The sequence below is a fragment of the Phyllostomus discolor genome, chromosome 1 (genome assembly GCF_004126475.2).
Source record: "Phyllostomus discolor isolate MPI-MPIP mPhyDis1 chromosome 1, mPhyDis1.pri.v3, whole genome shotgun sequence".
Taxonomy (NCBI): domain Eukaryota; kingdom Metazoa; phylum Chordata; class Mammalia; order Chiroptera; family Phyllostomidae; genus Phyllostomus; species Phyllostomus discolor.
In genome coordinates, this window is record NC_040903.2 from 195,360,139 (window position 1) to 195,382,281 (window position 22,143).

The 22,143-nt window shown below is 48.6% G+C and overlaps 1 protein-coding gene across 1 annotated transcript in view; it reads right to left on the reverse strand.

Annotated features, from left to right (window-relative positions):
* The window catches only part of DPF3 (double PHD fingers 3), a 193,550-nt gene extending 174,611 nt beyond the window's left edge, over positions 1–18,939 (reverse strand). Inside the window, exon 1 of the mRNA XM_028506546.2 lies at positions 18,854–18,939. Within this exon, the coding sequence (XP_028362347.1) occupies positions 18,854–18,885 (32 nt within the window). The 5' untranslated portion in view covers positions 18,886–18,939. The remainder of the gene's footprint in view (positions 1–18,853) is intronic.
* Between the last annotated feature and the right edge of the window lie 3,204 nt (positions 18,940–22,143).

Here is a 22,143-nt window from a genome sequence, read left to right on the forward strand (position 1 = left end):
CAAGGCGCTGAATCTTTTTAAGATTTTAAAAAGAACTACATCTGGAAATTGTAAGGATACAACACTTGCTAACCTTGCCCACTGGAGAATAGAGGTGTGAAGAAAGAAAGGCAAAGTGGGGTGCTTGGAGTCAGACATCTGGCTTTGAGTCCCCTCTTCCCCCAACACCATCATCTTATAACCGTGTCGGCTAGGACACCAAAGTTACCAGAGACTCGCCTCCTCGCGTGCATGATTGTAAGGCTTAAAGAAGACCACCTGTGCCTCAAAAGCACTTGGTACCTATTCAACACCCCCCCCACACACACACATTTAAAGCATCACCACATTTGTTGGTGCGTGTGCAGTGCTGGGTGAACAGGGGTCCTCAGGCTTGAGCCAGCATACAAATCAGATTGCATGGCCTCGCTCCAGAGATCCTCATTCAGTGGATGGGGAAACCCAGGAACCTACCTGTCTGTCAGTCACACCTGTGCCCCTCCTGCAAGCAGACCTCAGGCCACAACTCAAGAAGCCCAGAGAAGCCTGGAGGCATAGCATAGTTGGAGTGAGCAACAGAGACAACTGAGGGAGGCAAACCGCTCCAGACCCTGCTTGGCAGGAAAAACCTACCCACCAGATCAAAACCTTCCAAAGGTGGGTGGGGGCAGGGTGTCCATTTCTTTCAACTACCAAAGGGGCCTGGGGAAGGACAGGAAGAAGGGACGCGGTTAACAGGAAAGCTCCATTGTCATAGCCTTGAGCAGCTAATGCCTCGTCCTTCGCATACATGCTCATGTCTCACTTTTATTTTCTAAATTTTATCCAGAAAACCCTCCTGAGAACTCACTCATCTCCCTTCCCGGCTCTGTTGCTAAATCTCCCTGCAGGCAGGGGGAATATTTTAGGGCATGAAATGAATCGAGTCTCTTCTGAACTTAAACCCTCTTCGGTTCTTAGAAGGGAGCACACATCCTTAAAATACCCGTCAAGGCCCTGTGCATCCGGGGCCTCCTGACCTCTCTCCCCGAACCACAGGCCACACTCTCCCTTTCTCTCTGGCATTCCAGCCCCTTCCAGCGGCCTTCCTGGGCTCCTCCGACACCTCACGAGACTTTTGCACGTGCTGTTCCCTCTGCCTGGGGTAAAATGTCGCCTCTTCAAGGAAACCTTCCCTCAACACGCCAGACTAGCAGAGTTTCCCCTGCTATAATTATAATCTCTTGTGTCTGTCTGGACTTTCCAGTGTAACACAGATCCAACTCTACATTTTTATGTGGTTATTTTCTGTCTCCCCGAAAGGAGACAAAAATAGGACCCATGTTGGTTTTGCTCACCAGTGCACACCCACTGTACACACAGTAGCCGGTCCACTGTACGTGCTCAACTAATACAAGATAAATGCCGAATGCTTTCTGAGCTGGGGAGACATGGGAACGAAGAACGGGGATACCAGTTAAGAAATTCATGATGCAAATGATGGGCCAGGGTGGGGTGGCCCACTTTCTCCTGGACGTGGGCACCTGAGAATCTTCTTGATTATCCCAAGGTTGGAGGTCACTGGGCACCATAAGATCTCAGGTTCTCTTAAATAAAAGCATCTGTGCAAGACCGTCCCCAGAGGACAATGAGAATGTGACTTGCCCCCTTGGGAACGTGGGTGCTGAGAAAGAAGGCCAGAAGAGATGGTGTGCCAGCCTCCTCAATGCCCTTCCTGTTATCTCTCTGAAAACGCAGCATTGTCCCTCACTATCGGGACTCGGAGGGAGGGGGAGGAGGAGGTCACGGGCAGAACTGATCTTCCTCCCTCCTCTCTGGAGCCACAGTGTCAGGCAAGCTCAGGTTGTCTTTGTGCCACTTCCCTTCCCCAGGGATGAGTGCGGGGGGTAGAACAGGAGGGGAGATTTAGAACAGTCGGTTCAGAAAACTTGACTTGGTTTTCTGCTTAGGCATCAGACGCATGCCCATTCAAGGGATGCAAACCAAGCTAAAGTTTAGGTTCTCTGACTAGGCTATGGAGTCCCATCAATTACCCCACGTGGAAAAACTTTGGACAGCAGTTAAAAATAACATAGGGGTCTGGTGTTTGGAAGAGCTGAGGTTTGGAATGCCAGCTTGTCAGGCACAGACCACTGCCTACTGAACGCCTGTGCTGGGGAGGCGCGCGCGCGCACACACACACACACACACACACACACACACCCAGGACAGGAGGGCCGCGGGTGAACAAGATGTCCACCCCAACGATGGAGTGTGTGCCAGACCAGCTCCCAACCCCCCACCCACCTTGGTCGGATGGACCTGAGAGCCCTTTTCCAGCCGTTCGAAAGGGCGGCCCTTCTCCAGGCAGGAAGCACTCTCCTCCTCCTTGGAAGAGGAAAAGGGTTGGAAGCGCGAGCCAGGCCAGTCCCGCCACAGGCTCAGTCCGCTCTGCGCGCTGGGTTTCTGCCTCGGTGAAGTTCTGGGTCTTCCTCGGGGGACCCCAGCGCCAGCGCCGGTTCAGCAGCACGCAGTAACCTGAAGTCCTGGACGGAGTGTCCCGCTGACACATCTTTTCTGAACATCTCTCCTAACAGCTTGTTGTAAGAGTGAAAATAAATAAATGAATGAATGAATGAATGAATGAATAAAATAAATAATGCCATCGAGTTCTAGAACGTCTTTCTTCTGAGAAAATCAGAGCTTCTCTACTTATCTCAATTTTCTTGAAATGCCACTGTGAGGAAAGTATCCGCCGGTATGTCTTTCCATTTCACAGATGGAAACGTAGGGTCACTGTGGACAACTGTTATGAGGGTGATCTGGGCCAACTCTCGTAAGTGCTTTACATATAGTAACTTAGCTAATTCTTCCAAAAACCCTCTAAAGGCAGAACATATCATTCCCACATTACAGGTGAGGAAACTGAGGTACAGAGGCATCTGCAATCCTGTCCACAGTGTGGGGCTTGGATTTGAACCCAGACTCTTCAACCTCTGAGCCAGCACCCAAGCTACAAATGCCACACAGCCACTGCTTGCCACACCCCCTGGGGTGAAGTGTTTGAGCTTTCGAAGAGTGCAAGGCTCCACGGGACGCCAAGAACTGGTGTGACACCCAGCCTTCTCCTGTAAGCTAGCTCCCTGGGCCCTCGGCCTTCCTGTGGGAAGGTGCAGGCACCACGTAGGTGCAGAAATGGGGAGCCTGTGTACCTGGGTGGGGGCGGGGAAGCACTGCCTTCACCGTAAACCTATCCCCCCAAGAGGAAACACCTGCTTAGAGACCTGCGGCCTCACTGTCCAGGTCTGAATCGATCTGAACCATGAAACTAATCCTCGGGGCACCGGGACTGATTGAGCTGTGAGGATCACCATGCTCTCTTCCCCGACTGGATTTCTGTCTTCATTTCCACCATGTATGGGTTGTTGTGGTTGTGGTTTTTAAAGAAAGGCAGTGGTGACCAAAGCATAGAAAGGGGGAAAGACTTAGATCCACCATTTGCACAGACTTTACCCCACAGTCCTGCCCTACCAAGCAAACCTGTGCGCGCCCTGGCCAGGGCTGTGCTGCACCAGACAGGACAGGTGGCTCACGCCAGCACAGCTCCACCCCCCAGAGTGTCCCGCTGTCCCCAACACTTGTGGAAGGTGCCCTGGAAAGGGCCCAGAACACACAGCCAAGGAAACCAAGGACCAGGGTTCAGTTCAGCCTTAGTAAGAGGGAGCCTCTGGGCGGACAGTCCTTCCTGCTGGGGGACAAAGGATGACCCCTTTGGTCACTTCCCATTTACACCTGACCTTCCCCATCCTTACCCTCATCCCTATCCTCTGAGCCTGACCAGACGGCCACCGTCCTTCCAAACTCAGCTCAGAGCCGCCTGCTCCCCGAAAGCTTCTCTGACATCCCAAACTGTGGAACCCGCTTTCTCTCCTCCGGTCTCACAGGCCCCTCAGGGGCTGGGCCACTCCTTGAGTGAGCGGTTTCTTCCTCACCTGGTGACCTCACCCCCACCCCACCCATGTCTTCCCTCACAGCCCCTTCTCACCATGTGCTGTGTGCGAGCTTGGGCCTCTCCTCCCTGCCCTCTCCCCACTCCCACACTCCCACGATGGAGTGTCCCTCCTGGGGACAAAGCGGAATGCTCTCCCTGGGTGTCCCTGCAGTGCTTTCTAATCAAGGTGCATTTTAGGGGTGGGGGAGGGTGTCTGTGGGGTGTGGACAGAGGGACAAGAAGTCAGCAGGAAACCGAGGCTGGAGCTGCGAACCCTGATATTAAGCATTAAGTGGATGAGACTTCTATCTAGGTAGGGCTCAGAGAACGTTTGAGAAGGCTTAGGTCGGAGTCAAGAGACAAAATAAGAAGCAGAAAACACAAGAAAAATGAAAGAGCAATTAGCGGCCTTTTTCCTTCCTGGGGATTTGAAAAGCTACAGTAGAGCCTGGAGGAGACTGCCCGAGGCGGCCGGCTCTGGGCCTTGGAGAGAGGTGGGGACGTGTCAGCGCTTTCGCATTGTCCAGACCAGCTCATCTGGGTCACAAAGGAGACAGGAACTCCAGGCAACGCTGGGCAATGGTAAAGACGGTCCCACAGATCAGAGTTCGTTTTGTTCTTTATTTCTCAGGAATCTGAACACATGCAAGGCAGGTAATGGGTGAGAGCGAGTGATTGCCAGAAGAGAAACCTATATCATTGGGTCTCCTCAGTTTGACAGCTCATCAAATAATAAAATAAGAACCCTATTTGTTCAAGGACCTAGAGTAAGAGCTAGTTCAGCCTCAGAAAACTTTCTGCATTCACACTACAAACTGGTCAAGCTCCACCGCACCCCCACACCACGCCGCACCCCACCGCACCCCCATGCTGACTGGTCACTGGCCGCTCTAGCCCCTGAGATGGCAAACAATGCCCCCTGGTGTGCTCAGGACCACGGAACCATGGGAACTTTCCACATTTCACAGAACTCGATAGATCAGTGTTCGTCTCAGCTACCCTGTGCATAACTGACCTAAAATTAAATGATCCAAACCTGTTCCCTATCCCCAAGAGATGTGTGTAATTAGATAAAATGAGGACAGAATATGTATAAGTATCTGTTATACTGGGATGGCTGCCCAGAAAGGAAATGAGCACCAGGAACCGGACGGCCCCCTGCGCACCCTCTGTACTGAAGGGCTCCACACTGGGGCTGAGGGAGCGCTACCTTCCAGAGTAAGTGCTGGTGCAGTCTGACCTTTCTGAGTTGACAAACACTTTTGTATGGTTCTGCTCCTTCAGCCCACACTTCGTGCACCATCAGTACTTTCTGTGGCTTTCCACACTGAAGGATATGTAGTGGAGTAGAATCTGAATTAAAACTTGACGTGGGTAGCCCATCTCCACCTCAGTCTCCGCCTTCCTCCCGACACAGGCCCCAGCCTCTCCAGGTGGTGCCCGCTTGCAGAGAACCGGCAGTGGAGGATCAGGAGAGTGGGCGAGTAGGCAGAGGACACAGTAAAGCTACAAAAATAGATATTTTTCTCTCTCTCAACATGAGAACTAAGGCCCTTACATAAGCCCCAGGACATCACGTCTTGTTTCACTGTCTAGGGGACTGATCTGCATGGAACAGGGCTGGGACACTGAGTCACAGGGAAAGTTGTATCTAGCTAGACACTGGCACTGTGAAAGTACGTGACAGGCGCTGGCTCAAAGACTGTGTATCTGAGGACAGTGATGGGACTACAGTCGCCCCCAAAACTCAGTAGATTCTCAGGCAGTAGATTCTCATGGGATGGCACCCATGGGTCAAATTATTATAGAATTCTCACCTTCTGGTCTCCTCCAGCTTAAAACCCACAAAAGTCCTCAGGTAGCCCTGACTGGTGTGGCTCAGATGGTTGGGCATCTTTCTGTAAAGTGAAACGTCACCAGTTCGATTCCCAGTCAGGGCACATTCCTGGATTGTGGGTTCAGTCCCTGGTAGGGATGCGTACGAGAGGCAACCGATCAATGTTTCTCTCTCAAACATCGATGTTTCTCTCCCTCTCTTTCTCCCTTCCCCTCTCTCTAAATATAAATAAATAAAATCTTTTTTATATATTAAAAATGTTTTTGAAAGTCTTCAGGTTTATAAATAAGGCTAAAGGAAATCCCATACACAGCTGGGCCATGGAGGCAGTCAATAAACATATGGCTGATTTATCAATGGCTATTCACAAGCCCTCAACTACTTAGTCCCTGAAAGAGAACAAAGAAGAAAGAGGTGTCTTTACTTCCCAAGACCAAAGGGGGAAAAGCCACATTTTTTTAGATCTACAGGGATGAAGTGATAAACAGACCAGGGGCCAGAGTGAGTGATGCTGACAATCATCACAGCTGAACACGCTACAGGCAGGTAAGGCCTCTCTTGTGCCGGTGCTCCCTCCCACCCCTGAAACCCCTGAAACCCCTGAAACGGAAGAATTTGGGGAAAGGAATTCTGCAGCCTTGTCCTACAGTCAAGGGAGAGGAAGAGAAACGCAACTCTAAAGGGCTGGGAGCAAATCAGATGGGAAGAGCGGTGTTTCTGCTTGCTGGCTTCATTTGCTCAGTAATTTCACACGTATTTATTAAATGCCTGCTGTGCTAGATCCTAAGGCTGGAAAGGCACTGTCCCAGCCTTCCAGGGCCTTACGTTCTAGCTGACCAGATTTAAGTATTTCAGTGGCCAAGAGAGGCGAGTATGCTTGGGAGTAGGGGGCCAAGGGCAGGTGTGGCCAGTTTTACCCAAGGTTCCGCAAGGGCCGCACCAGAGCAGAGGGGTTCTGAAGCATCTGGAAGATGAGCAGGCGTATGTCCATCAAGTGTGGGGCAGGGAGGGGCTGGAGGAGACACAAGCAGTTTGGTGATACTGTGGGAGTGTGAGGGGCTCCCTCTCTCTGAGCAGGGACACAGAGGTAGGCTTTCAGCCCCGGCTGGTGTGGCTCAGTGGATTGAATGCCAGCCTGCAAACCAAAGGGTTGTTGGTTCATTTCCCAGTCAGGGCACGTGCCTGAGTTGTGAGCCAGGTCCCCAGTTGGGGTTGTACGACAGGCAACCTATCGATGTTTTTCTCCCTCCCTTCCCCTCTCTCTAAACATAAATAAATAAAATCTTAAAAGAAGAAGAAGGAGGAGGAGGAGACAACGGCGGCTTTCAGGATAAGTTCACTCACATCTCTCATTCTGAGCTTCTTAGCCTGGAGCCCATGAACCTCTAGAGCATCCACTGATGGGCTCCTCAAAGTCTGTGAACCCCATAAAACAATATGCAGATGTTCACATCTATGAGATGGTCCACAGCTTTCACAGGATTCTCAAAAGGGTGAAGAAGACACCCTCGAAAGAATACCTAGTAGCCTGAACACCAGACTGTGGTGTAGAAGCCGTGGTTTTCCATCTCTGTATCCACATACAGAGCTTAAAGGGGTGAGTGCATGGAGATGGGAGAAAGTGCTTATTTTCACCACCAAAGCACACATTCATGTGTCCAGCCTGTGTGCCAGGTGCTGAGCTAGACCTGAAAAGCCAATACCTCTTTCCACACAGGCGCATGGGAGAAGGTCTTCTCAAACTCCTGTTTCCAGAAGCAGGATTGTAAAGTCGAGTCCCTAGCTGTGGATAAAAGTCACCCACAGCAATTCACTGCAATCCCCAGATCAGGCTCAAACTTTAGTTGGCAGTTGCCCAGCAACAGGTAACCCCAAAGACACATCACCAAACTGAGATGCCAAAAGGGCACTTCATGGACAAGCTTGTTCTGAAAACTAACCCCCATGCAGGTCCGTCTGCCAGGCCTCTCTGGGACTGCTGTGGGGAAAAGCAGACTTTGCAGCCAAAAGGGGGCTGGCGGGGGAGCTGGGAAGGTGTGCAGATGAATGGTGATGTGTTTTCCCACACTGGAGAGCAGGCACAGCGACGGGGAACCGAGGGTTGTGGGAGAAAGCAGAGAAGGCACCTGGTGCCTCTTTTGGACGGTAGCTACAGCTGCTTTTCCGAGCAGTTCCTGAGTGGATGTCAGCCACCTCTCAAGAGGCAAGGACTGAACCGCACCTATGTCCAGCCCTGCCCCGAAGTCATCATTCTGCAGCAGTCTGACTGAACTGTCAGGGCAGCGGTAGCAGAACCACAGGCCTGAAGCCACAGGGACCAGAGAACCCAGGGAGCAGTTCTGCCCCAGCTCTCCCAGGCAGCTCACTCTTTTAAAGAGGCAGCCAACACAAAAAACGGCAGAGAGACCTCACTTTCTAAAATTCAGATTTTTTTTCCCAACAAAAAGCTCAGCAACTCCTTCAGCTGAGTCGGGTGAGACTGGGATTCCTCAAACAAAGGTTCTAATCACCTCGCAGAAACCTCGAGAAAGGGGGGCCTTCTTCAAAACCCATCATCCCTTCTCCAGAAAGGTCCAGGGGGCAAGGGGAAGGGGCAAGTAAATATGTCAGTCTGGAGGAGATTCAGGAAGAACAAATGCAGAAGTCAAACAACAACAAATAAGGTGATATAAATCCAGATAAAATATTAAAATCATTAAAGGGCTGCTGCTCCCTGAAGATTGGGGAAAATGAAGAGAGTTAATTAAAAGCAATCTCCATGCACTGCTGAGCCAGCCGGCCCTGATAAATCAACAGCTGGGCGGCTGTGGAGGGCAGTCAAGGGGCTTGAGGGGGGGGGGGGGGGGCGCCCAGCCAGGGAGGGGCTGCTGCCACAGAGATGACGGTGACATTGAACTGAACACAGTGACTTAAGTTCGTGGTTTTATTAAATATTTTATGGCACTGAATAAAGTTGTTCCTCCAAGAGGGAGAAAATGATCAGTAAGCAAAGAGGGAGGAAGATAAGGATGAAGAGGTATTGTTTGTTTGATTCAAAACCCGCTGGAGTCTCTGATGTCTGTGTCTGGTCGTGTCCCAAATGCAAAGGCTTTTGGTTTTTCTCTCTCCACCTGATGGGCACAGGCAGATGCATCTTCTCAGATCCCTCTACGAAATCCTGGGTTATGTTTGTTCTGGGGGTTGGAGGAGGTAGTTCAAAGTCCAAGGAAGGAATGGAGAGGAAGAGGAGATAGGAAAGACCTTCGAAAGTCTCTTGGCTGATCCAAGCCAGACTTTGAGCACAAAACTAAAAGGCCCTCAGCAATAATGGGAACTTCTTTGCTTGCTTGCTTGCTTGCTTGCTTGCTTGCTCTCTTTTTTTCTCCTTCCTTTCTCTACTCCCTTCCTTTCCCCTTTTTTCTGCAGTCAGATAAAGTTTTTGTTTTTCATTTGAAACCAAAAAACAGCTCAGAATTTTCAGGCCCAATCTAAATAAAAACCCAGCAATTTTAGAAGTGTGAGAAGAACCACCCTCCTCTATTCTAAGGAAACCCTCCAGTTCTTCCTTGATGGAAATATAATCAAGAGAAATGATTGGGGGAAAGTGTTTTTTTCTCCTCCATAGAACTGGGATTGGAAGGGGAGTGTGTGCATGGGGAAACATAAGGAATTATGCATTTGGATATGCATTTTAATTAGGTGGACAGAAGCAGCCGCCTGTTAATTTTTCTTGCTTGTTTCCACTTAGCATTCATCACGGGCAGAACCACCATAGAGCGCTCCCACGATAATAGATGGTTCTGCAATGGCTAAGTCCTCAGGGAAAATAATTAGCAGGAGAGAATATATTCTCTCCCCTCCCGCTACCCCATCCACTGTGCCTCCCCCATCCCCAGCACCACATTGCCTCCCCTCTCCGCCCCGCCCCCGCCCTCCCCAGCTGACAGTGGTTTCCCGAGAAGCCTAGTGGATAGTCAGGCTCCTGGTTTACAGGCACTTACTTTGCCCTGCCAAGGAGCGGGTCAGGAAGGAAAAACAGACAGACTGGAGGGCTTCCTTGGAGTGGGAGCTCCTAGATGGAAGGAGGGGGGGTACCGTGATGCTTAGTTCTGAGGGGCAGCCTGGCAATCAGTGTCGGCCAGGACAGGATGACAGAACTCCAGGGAGGGTGGGACAGTTCTCACAGAGCTCAACTGGCAGCAAACAAAGACGTGTAAAGAGTTGTTTGTTGAGGAGAATGGGAGTTGGAATGACATTTAACTTAATTTGTTTTACAAAGTAAAGGAAATGTTGTAAGTTTTGCAGCGAGCTTGAATCCTAAGCATTTCCAAGGCTGCAAACCAAGATCTAACTCTAATTCTGATTTGACCATTGTCTCCCCCACCCCCTTCCGGGCCCCCACCTCGTCAAGACGCTCTCCATTATCTACTTTGTATAAAGAATCCATTTTTGTTGCCGATCTCCTGTGTCAACAGCACACCCTCCTTGCTCGATAGCAGATTTAAGCTCCAGCCCCACCTTCACCCCTTTCCTCTCCTAGGAATCCTCTTAATGACAGGAGGAGCCTGGATGGTGGCCAAGTTCAAGTTCCAGAAGAGGGCTCCTGTGCCCTCCAGGATTCTGTCTCCCCTGATTTTGAGGGTGAACTCAGTTCAGGGCAGCCAATGGGAAACAAAACGAGGCTTCTCTTGAGCTCATAGTCTCACCTATTTTCAAACCCAGACCCTGAGAAAATCCCACTGTGATCCCAGGGCTATTTACGCACAGCTGGATGAGTGAGGCTTTGCACTTCCTGCGAGACAATGACTGCACATGATATGTAATGCCAGATTCCTTTCACTTATTTCAGTTTTAATACACTAAAATAATGTTTAATAGAGGAGGTATTGTTTACTCTCTGAGAAGGCCTCCGTCAGCTACAGGAAACTGTAGTTCTAGTAACGCCTTACATTTGGCTTTACACCTTTGGAAATGTTTTCACATCCATTATTTCATTTGGGCCTCTGAGGGTCCGCAGGGCTGGGTGTAGGGGGAGGAGAGGGGAGGAGGAGAGAGGAGACTCAAGCGCTTCTCCCTCCGTAAGAAGAAAAGCCTGATTGACTGACTCTTGACTTTCAACCTGTCCAGTCAGCCCAGGTGCTCCCTCAACCCCTGCCTCCTGGCGAAACCTCTCTGCCTGGGAGACCTTCACTCCAAGGCTCACCAGGTAACTAGGATGGCTAAGCTCCTGGAACCTCTCCAACCCTAGACCCTGGCCCCCAACGGAGCTCCAAATGTCCGGGGAGGGAGGTGGACAATGGGGAGGCAACCTCTGTGGCTGGGGATGAGAGAAGGGAGTCCCTGGGTTTCCAGGGCATTCTCCCCCAAAATAATGGTATTCCTACAGGAGGAGGGGAATACATTAGTTGAATTCTATGACAGTATTTCTCTTTGCATGTATAAGGTGGGGTTGCCTGTATCGTCTAGAAATGTAGTAGGGACCACTAAGCAGACTTTTGTGAAAGTCTAAAAACGAAGGGGATCTAGACATATACCCAAAAGAATTAAAAGCAGGGATTCAAGCAGCTACTTATACACCCATATGCATAACTGCATTATTCACGATAGCAAAATAACCTGTGTCCATCATTGAATGAATAAATAAAATGTGGTAACACATACAGTGGAATATTGTTCAGCCATAAAAAGGAAGAAAATCCTGACACATGCTATAACATAGATGAACGGTGGGGACATTATGTCAGTGACATCAACCAGTCATGAAAGGGGAAAATTGTAGCATTCTGCTTATGTGAGGTGCTTACAACAGACAAATTTATAAAGACGGAAAGGAGAATGGTGGTGCCCAGGGACTACAAGTGGGGGAGGGTCTGTTTAGAATGATTTTAAAAATTCTGAAATTGGAGAGTATCAATGGTTGTACAACATTATGAATGTACTTAATGCCACTGAATTGTACATTTAAAATCATTAAAATGGTACATAATCTCAGTGTTAGATTATGTTATGTATATTTTACCGCAATTGGAGAAAAAAATTAAGGGGCCGCCTCTGTCTGCTGGGGTTCAAGGTAACCATTTTGTTTTGTCTTTCATTTGGCCAACGTCTCACAAGTTAGGCTTCCGTGAATTCTCTGATGGGCTTTGCAACCCCCTCCTTCATCCCTTAGGCCTATAGAAAGGTTTCAACCAAAGGCAAGCCTAATCATAGCGACTCCAGAAGAATCTGGGATGTTCCAGAGGCCTATCAAGGAAGGAGAAGCAGTGAATTCCAGCCAAGATGCTCCCGATACCTGCTGATACCTGCTGACACCCACCCAGGTGTACCAGCCTCTGTGCGGGGTCTGCTAGGCACCTCCACTCCCTCGGCAGTGACGCGGGTACTCTACAGGAAGCCCAGTGCGACATCGGTACAGGTCCACCATGTCAGCTCGCTGAGCAGCCAGGTGCCTGCAGCTGCCCAGATGGAAATGAAATAAGCACTGTATTTCCATGTTAATGGGGATGGGTGCCAAGGTGGAAGAGAGGGAAGGTCCAGGAAGATGTGGAAAAATAAAATCTAGAGACAAAAAAATCTTTTGCTGGGTTCCCCTACTCCCTCGACACATTTAAAGAAAAGAGTGAGAAAAAGACAGGTATTCTCAGTAATTACACGACCAAACACTTTATCTGAGTGTTTATAAATAGCAAAATAGGCCAATTAGTCTTCCCACTTCTCTTTCCTCTTTCCATTCTCTGGTTGGGGTGCTAATGAGAAGAAAAGTGTTCAAAAGAGAAAATCATGTTCTAAAGGGGCCACACCACCTGGTCCTCGGCCCCAGGCCCTGAGAAGGGAGAGGAAGTTCCCTGTCGACTAGAACCCCAAGCGGTAGCACAGCGTGGCAAGACTGTCCCAGAGAGGATGAGACCACAGGAGAGTCTCCCATCGTAGCAACACCACTTTACAGCCACGCTTTTAAAACAAGGAAGAATTTGAACTCTGGCCCGACTGTCCTCTTCCTGTGCTAACTGATCCTAATGAAAGCCACAAAGTTTCTGACTTAACGTATTATCCTCATCTTAACGACAAGAATGATGCAGCTCAGAGGATTTTTATGTACAACATCACATAGGTAGTTGGTGGCAGGGCTGGGAGCAGAGCTCAAGGCTTCCTCTCCCGGAGCTTCTTCTCCTCCTTTGCTCTGAAGTCATCATGACTGCAACAGACTGGCCACTGGTGAGAAATGAATCACACGGAAGAGGGTCAGAGTTTGAGACAGGGTCACACGGATGGCAGATGAAAGTTTGGGGGCTGGAAAGTCTTTTCTGGTGGAGCTTCCAATTACAGTTAATAGAAACAGCAGGTTTTCAAAGTGAGTAACAACAACAACAGCAAAAACCTCACTCATTTCACAGCAACCTGAGATGACCACAGTCTCTGGATTCAGGGACGGTGGAGAGGCTGCTCAAGAAGGATTAGACATGTGCCATCATTGTTCGCCAGGCTCAGAACTGAGGCCTGGGTGGTGGAGCACTCAGTGTGCGCCATTTGAACCCCACTATTAGAAGCTCTGAGCCTAATCCCCGCCCAACACACTACTATTCACAAACACTCTACCTAGAAATTCTCAACAGTCTGCCCCTCGTTCCCCACCCCACCCCCACCCCCCACCCTGCCCCACCCAACACCTTCCAACCACTGCTTTTAAAACTAATGCAAATCACAGGCTTCAAAAACCTTCCTCTGGTGACAGTTTTATGATGCTAGCTCCATTCATCCATATGGTTTGACAGACTGTGAAACACTAGTAACCGGACCAATAAGAAAAACAAATTACAAAAACACAGCACCTCATCTCTCCCCAGTCACTCATACAACCAAAGAAAACTTTGGAACTTGCAATGGATCATAATATCAGTCTCTCTGGGTGTTAAACAATCAGCTTTTCAGTTCCAGACCACACAATGGTTTTATGCACTCACCTATTCCCACTTTATCTTTAGTCTTTAAATATGTAGATCTTCATATCTACATATTTAAAGACTACTTAAAACTAGGGTCATGCTTTTACACAGGCCCCTTCAGGGAAACCTGCCTAGGCAAAAAATTATTTTCAGTGGTTGTGGCATTTCTTTGGCAGGGGGCTTGCCACATTTGGCTACATCTCTGTCTTCTAGTGACTTTCAGTACACTTAAAAAAACCACAAGGTACTTTGCAAGAGATTGGAATAATAAACAGGCCTAGATTCTGGTGCCTTTTTATGACCCAGCCCCCACCACCACTACCTTCAGTGTGGCTGCACTTTAAAAACTGAAACATCAGCCTCAGTTTCCTTTCCCTTTCTGGTGCCTGCTCCAAACAAAGCATGCCGACTGTGACATTCTATTTATTGCATTGATCTGAGCAGATGGCTCTTAAACAGCTTTTGATATGATGATCTTTTTCAGATGTATCCAAATTCCAGCTACCTGCATGATCCCAAAGAGAGAGGAAGATGAGAAGTCTCCAATAAGCTGCCTCTGAATTTCAGCCCACTATGGATCTGAGCGGCTGCCTTCCACTGTGCTCTCTGGCTGTCTCCCAGGTGGTCTGCAGGCCGGCTCCTAACAGGGGTTTACCCTGTGACAATGCCTCCACGTGCGTTCTGGCAGAAATCAATCTCCTTTATGGGTATCTCATCAAAACCAGACATTTGTCCTGCTGAAAAATAATGTGTGCTAATGAAGTTTGGAGAATTTAGGGCTTTTTCTTTTTTTTTTCTCCCAGTGGCAACCAGAAGCAGATGGAGAAGGTGGTTCTTAAGCATCTGTTGGCTTAAAATGTCTTTCGTTAGGGCTAAAGTAATGTCCATAAAAGGCTGCAAGTTTACAAAGTCCCAACCCCAACATTCCCGTCCTATTCCCATTCACAGAGAGCTAAGAGGAGATTAGAACCAGGAATGTGTTCCCCCCTACCTTTTCATTTCTGATATCTAACCTGCCACAGCAAGAGCAAGGTCTGGCTTCTAAGTGGCTGACAATTACACAACTTTCACAGGCACAAAACCACTTTAGATTAGAATGCAATGTATCCAGATCATAGAATGTATAGAGATGAAGATTTGAGGTCCATCCATACACATGACCTGCTGACTGACCTTAGCTAAGTAAGTATATCTACTTCTCCCAAAATTGTGTCCTTAATAATGGAACCATATAAACAAATGCCTCTAAGCAAGTGAAACTCTTTAAAAAAATTTTTTTCAGTGCAATTATGTATGTTCACAGTTACAGACAATAGTTTACTGGTCTCATTCTTTACAGTTACTTGAAGTAAAGCTCTGTTGGTTTACATAGGATAATTAAACAATAATAACAGTTATTCTTTTCTAAGCAGGCAGTTATAATAATAGATTCGTATGTGCATAATCAAGTCTGGCAGAAGGTGGCAGACATTCCCAGTTAAGTGCATACTAACCAGGGTTTTGATAACTTAATAAAAGTAAGCTCTTTAAAGTATTAATAGCAGATTTGGGAAGTACGGTTTACCTGAACTAGAACAGCACATAAGATTACAATCTATATTAAAAGCATTGTGTCCTAGGTATATAAATAGCAACCAGAACACAATATGTAATGTGACTGACACATAGACCTTTATCTAATCCATATTTATGTTACCTACATGTGTAATTACTTCACTATATGGCCTTTATCTTGCTTGTAAGTGTAATAAATGAGTGACTCACACACCTACGTTCAGCCAATGTAGCTGCTAAATAAAATACTGTGTAATACCCATTTACACTTCATACATGTTCATCAATGCTTTAAATTCTATCTGTCCAGATGTGACTGCTTGGTTGTGTGGCCACCTGCCAGGTCCCCTTTGTGATCTGATCAGTCCAGGCAGCTCCTGTTTCTGCCTCTAACACCCTGTTGGGCAGTAATAAGATGTTAAAGGCAACAACAGAGAGAGAAGCCGGGCTGTCAGCTTCAGAGAGAAGGGGGTGAAAGGTACAAGGAGGAGGAATAGGAAAGAGAGTGGAGGGGAGATCAAAGACAGGCAGAAAGAAAGCCAAAGTGCTAAGATGAGATGTGGCTCCAGGAGCTTGGGCCCTTAAGACCCCAAAGCAATGAGATTCAAATTCTGCCATCCAGTTACCTGAGCTATTGGATTATTCCTACAGTCCTATGTGCAAAAAGCTAGTATAAGTGAGAAACGGTCCATACTCAGGGTAGATAGGGCTCTACAAACAGGTGTTACATGAAACCTGATCCTCTTTAGTCTCAGAACCTTACCTACCACCACTTTATTCCCCAAACCTTTGTGTGACCAGTTTCAGTAGGGGGCGTTAGCGGGGTTGGCTTTTTTTTTTTTTTTTTCCAAGTGGGGAGAAGAGACTCAGAACGCACACAGAGAAAATGCTAATGTCATTCGGCTGCGTTTCATTGTCAGGAGAGACACATGAGGATGAAAACATTGCTCTCCAAACCATACTCCCTGCTCCCCTCCTCCCAGCCGCCATCCATCCTTTCGGCTTGATGAGTCTCTGCGCTTTGTTCTAATTTAGTCCATGCATAATTTATTCACGTGTGTATTGTTTCCTGATCAGCAACTTTTAAAAACAAATGAAAAATAAGATGTTTTATTACACAAGTTGTTTTAAAAAATAAAGGCAGATGGTGTTGGTCTCCCAATAACAACGTGTGTGCTCCCGCCATAAGAGTTTAAAAACCGTCCGGGGCAACGAGGGCGCAGAGGACTCCGATGGCCGGGGTTATTGTTTACACCCCCTTACCCCCCAGGCGAAAGGGGTTACGGTGCAAAAAAGGAGCAGCTAATTACAAAGGACCACTCAACTCCCACCTAGAAAAAGCCAACAGGAGTGCTGTGCGTAGGCTGGTGTGTGAGTGTATGAAGCCACAGAACTACAAGCACATCACACTGTAACTGTTACTAATCAAAGTTCAAGTATAAAAATTCATAACTAATTCCACTAACCAGAACGCTTTCTGTCCCTCCCCCCACCTCTAACCCAGCCCTACACAGAAATCCTTCTCAAACACGTAACCTTCTGCAGTCCAAAAACAAAAGCAAAAAGCCGGGGGCGAGCAGGGGAACCCTGGAGCGTAGAGACATTGCGCCCGCCCGCGCGTAAGCCGGCTCCAGGGTAACCAGGGTACCGCTTTCCCTCCCAGTAGGAAGCAAACCTGGCGCACATGTGAGATTTCTCTAACTTGAGTTTACCGGGTGGCATCAACCTGATTATGTGATATCGGCTGGAAATGTGCACGCTGCAAATCAGCTGTGGGCTCGGTAGAAACCCACAGCATCAGCGGTGCGGCAGCGCGAGCGACAAGGAAAGCGAGGATGCGGCGAAGTTACGCCCATTTATTCTGCCATAAAACAATTTCTTTCTTGGGTAAACGGCTGTGGCGTAGAAGTGCAGTATATTAGCAGTTCAGAGCGAGAACTGATGCCGGGGGTTGCTGCTCCCCGATCAGCCTCAGCTTCAAATATCCTCTTAATAGTAGCTTTAATGTATATGTATATATTTAAAACTCCGAGACCTGGGACGTTCTTACCCTTTTTCCTATTACTGATGGGAGGGAGACAGGCTGGTGCAAAAGCATTCCATCCTCCCCGAGCGTTCCTTCGCAATAGGAATCTCCCTACCGCGCCCCGCCCCCCCGCAACCGTCCCTCCTTCAAGGTGCAAACCTGGATTTCAACTCTAAGAGGAGATGGGGGTGCGGACAACGATGCGCGGAGTTGGAAGAACCTGGGTGGGTGTATGCCACGCGCCCGCGAGAATTCGGCACGAAACACGCCCCCCACCCGCACTGCCCCCTCCCCTCGCCCGCGGCTTCCAGGCGCGCTGCGAAGACCCGATTCCCCTGGCTCGGGCTCCAGCCCACGTAGCGCCGTGATCCGGAGAGAGCTCCCTTCTGCCAACATCAGTGCCAATAGCACCCCTTGCAGAGCGACGCTAGTTTTCCGAAACCACCCCCGGCTCCGCGATCGCGAGCGGACTTGGCGGCTTAACAGTTCCACGGACTGGAAGGAAGGAAGGAAGGAAGCCAAGATGAAAAGGAGGAGGAAGGCAGGCAGGCAGGAATTGGCTGTTGGACCCGAGGACTGGCCCCCGCGTGTCCTCGTGCAGCCCGCCCCCCTCCGTCCCGGATCTGGGCGTCCGCTCAAAGTCTCCCAGCGGCGGCCAGAGGCACCTGCCCCTCGCTCGGGCCGGGAGCAGACGCTGCCTGCTCAGGCGGGGAGCTCCAAGCTGCCTCTTCGCCTGCCACGGCTTTTCACCCAGAGGAGGTGAAAACACCATTCACGAGACCTGCAGCTCCCCTGCCTCCAAATCAACCCCAAGTTAACCTGCGTCGTTAATTTACTGTAGCCATTTCGCCCACAAACACACCCGCAGACACGCTGGCGACCGCCCGGAGCACCGTCACGCTCCGGGGGTGCCCCGGCAGGAAAGCCCCGGGCAAGCACCTGGACCCCAGGGCTCCCGGGACCCGCTGCTCCCCCTGCAGTCCTCCTAACTCCGGAAGGTTTGCACAAACTAACTCCCCGCCAGCGATCGGAAGGAGGAGAGCTCCTTGCAAACTCCGGAGCTGCGGCGGTCCGCTCGCCCGGGCGGACTGAACCGCGGGGTGGGGGCCGCGGGCTCCGGAGGTGCGAGGCTCAGCCAAGTGCACCCAGGCGGCCCCTGCCCGGCGCTCGCTCCCCGGTCGGCCGCCCTCAGCGCCGCGCTCGCCGCCTCGAGAAGCCGGGCGCTCGGGGGACCGTGTTGTCCCCGAGCTGCCCACGAACCCCCAGCTGCAAAGCGCTCGAGCGCCAGGCTCCCCTGCCGGCATCCCTTCTCTCTCTCCGTCCGCCAATTAAGCAGCACACAAACGTAACAATTTTCTTCGTGTTAATTGCATCTCCTGACATTTCTGCGTGTTGTGGGGAAAAAAAGAAGGTGAAGAAGTAAGAGCTGAAAGAAAAGAGAGAAGCCCCACAGCGGCTGCAGGCGCCTGCAAGCGCAGTGCACTGGCAGCGCTCGGCACGCAGAAGGCGCCTTTTTTTTCATATTGAAACCACGCGGAATATGTACATTTTTTAGTCTTACTTACGCTTTCAGGGGGTTGTGAATGACAGTCGCCATTTTGCTACAATGTAACAGAATATTGTCTGTCTCAGAGTTCTAAAGGTTCGCTCAGGGGAAGCAGCGAGCCAATCAGAGCACGGGATACCGGCCCGCCGGCCAATCGCCGCGACTGGTCGCTAGGTGGGCGGGGCCTGCGCGGTGGTAGTTATTAGGGGAGCTGTCAAAGCCCAGAGGTCACTCCCTTTTGTAGAGCCCGAGTGCGAGCAGGTCTTAAAGGGGCAGTACCGCGCGAGCAGCTCTTTTTCGGACTGAGGAGAGTGGAGACGCACGGCAGAGCATTCTAGTTTGGGGTTTCTACTTTCTAAATAAATGCAGAGAGTTTGCGCTTCCGGACACAAATATTTAAGTATTTTCAACAAACCGTTGAACTTCATTCATTAGCTTTTGGCTTTCCTATTACGTTTATAATCCCCAAAGGGTAAATCCCTTGTTCCCGTGCAAAAGTTGGAAAGCTGCCGTTTCATCTAACAAATTACTACACGTGCCCAGCTGTTTGCTAATGCTCTCGGTCCTGCGGCTTTTTACCATTCTCATTCCCCAAGTGTTTTCTTTATCTCGGCCACCTTCCTCTCTCTCTCTCTCTCTCAGTTTCTTGGAACTGCCGCCGCCGTTCCTGGCGACTCCAGGGCAGCAACTCCCCTCCCCCCTGGAATGTCTCAATGTCAGGCCCGCTCCCTCCGGTAGCCAGGGCTTTCGTTACGTAATGCACGGTGGTCACTCCACGCGGTTCCCCACTACAACCCCTTCTGTTTTACACACATACACCAGAAACTTCTGTAGTGACCAGATTCAGAGAGACTGGAGAGTCGAGTGGGACCTGGCTCTTAGACCTGCCTCAGGAGTAGGGGAGATTTAAGGAAATTTGAGAAATGTGTTCGACTACTGCTAGTAACGGCTGAAGTCGTAGGACTAGGCTGGGTATTGCCAGTCTCGTTCTGTGAGTAGTACACGCGATTCTGGCGTCACCTTTCAATGCTTGGATAGAAGGCGAAAAGAATTTGCTAATGAATAATCTGACGTGTCCAGAGGTGTTCAAAGTTTGTGTCGGTTTCAAGCAAGTGTGAGCTCCTCACTGGCGAAACTCTGACAAAATTGAGAGATTTCTGTGAAGCCAGATTTTCCCTGGGCAGTCAGGAAGCTCGAGGTGGATGAAATCGCACTAAATCCTGAATAGGGGCCTCATTAGCATGCAGAAATCTGGCTACCATCCCAAAGTTGTTTAATCGGGTCAAATAGCTAAGATAGTGGGAGAGGGGTGGGAAGGGGGGAGAGGAGAGGCCAAATGGCCAGTTCTTCAAAGCCGTGCCTTCTCACTTGCTTTCTCAGCGCTCTTCTCAAGGCATTGAATACAATTTAATTTTTTTTAAAGTTCCAAAACTTTCAGAGTTCAGCTCCATACATTACTGAAGTTACAGATACATAGAACAGGGCTGAATCAGTATGTTTGTCAGACTTCACAATTTTAACTGCTTCAGCCCTGGCTGGTGTGGCCCAGTGGATTGAGCGCCGACCTTCGAACTGAAAGGTCGCTGGTCTGGATTCCCAGTCAGGGCACTCGCCTGGGTTGCAGGCCAGGTCCCCAGCTGAGGATGTGTGAGAGGCAACCAATGTTTCTCTTGCACATCGATGCTTCTCTCCCTCCCTTCCCCTCTCTCTAAAAATAAATTTAAAATCTTTTTAAAAAATATTTTAACCCCCTCATTCTACCTAGTTAATAGCAGAGTCAAGTTCTATAGATTGCTTTGTACAGCATCTTGCCATTTGAAGTTATCATCTTTTCTAAAATTAAAATTTGAAAAAATCTCTTTCAGCCCTGGCTGGCGTAGCTCAGTGGATTGAGTGTGGGCTGCGAACCAAAGTGTCGCAGGTTCAATTCCCAGTCAGGGTACATGTCATGACTGGGTTGCAGGCCACGACCCCCAGCAACCGCACATTGATGTTTCTCCCTCCCTCTCTCTCTCTCTCCCTTCCCTCTCTAAAAAATGAATAAATAAAATCTTTTTAAAAAATCTCTTTCATATTAACTTGTCAAAGGATTGGTTCAAAAGTTAGTAGTTTGCCTGGGATGGGTCTTGACAACATTAAAAAGCAAGCATTGTATTCTGATACAAGAAATATGAGGTTGATTTCTCCCTCACATCCATATTTCTCTCCTTCTCTTTCCCACCCTTTCCCTCTCTCTAAAATCAATGAGCATAACCTAGGGTGAGAAATTTTTTTTAAAAAAGTGTGACTTTGAAGTATCAGTCATCAGAACTCCCACTAACCTCTTTGACATATTAAAATTACAGCAATTCCAAATGGAAAACAACAGAATATTTTAATATATGCAGTTTGATAAGGTAAGCAGGGCATGTAGAGTCTACCCTGAACAAGGCTCACAATTTACTAAGAGAGGGGAAATAAATTTATATCACATATTAAAGCAAAAATATACACAGTACTTTAAGCCTATATAGCCACTTATTGTATGAAGGTCCAGATGCATAAACCAGCATAGTTCATAAATACCTGGGGCACTTGAAAATGGCAGTCTAGATCTGTCTTTACTTTGAGAAATTTTAATCCCAAACTTGAACATTTAAGTTACATTTTATAATGATTGAATTGAAAAAATAATGAATTAAAGATGATTTTTTGTTTAAATTTTTATTAATCAATTTGAGAGCGAGAGAGAGGAACATCTGTTTGTTGTTCCACTTATTGATGCCTTCATTATTGGTTGATTCTTGTTTATGCCCTGATCAGGGATCGAATCCACAACCTTGGCATTTTGGGACAATGCTCTAACCAATTTAGCTACCCAGCCAGGGCAAAGATGGGATTTTTTAAAAGTAGAGTAGCCTTGCCTTTTATAATCTAATGGAATATCATTTTAACTCTACCAACACATAGGTATGACTTTTTAAATAATGTTGTGAATTCACTTTTTATCAATTTTAAGACACATAACTGCTACTATTATTTTAACTTTTTAAAGTAACTGTATCTTAGGTCAAGATTTCTTTCTTTCTTTCTTTTTTTTTGCCAGAGCAGGTTCTACCTCTCAATTCACAGACGGCCTGATCCATCTGCAATGAGGCCAAATGTTTCAAATAACCCTTAAAATGTACTGATCGGACTCCCCCAAAAGGCACATATTTTTTTTGCCAGACTGCCTAGAAGCAAGGGGGCTTAGCTTGGGTGTGTTAAAAGGAGGCAGGGACCTTGAATAGTTTTGGAGAATGGTAAATTTTACATGAATCGTGCAACGAA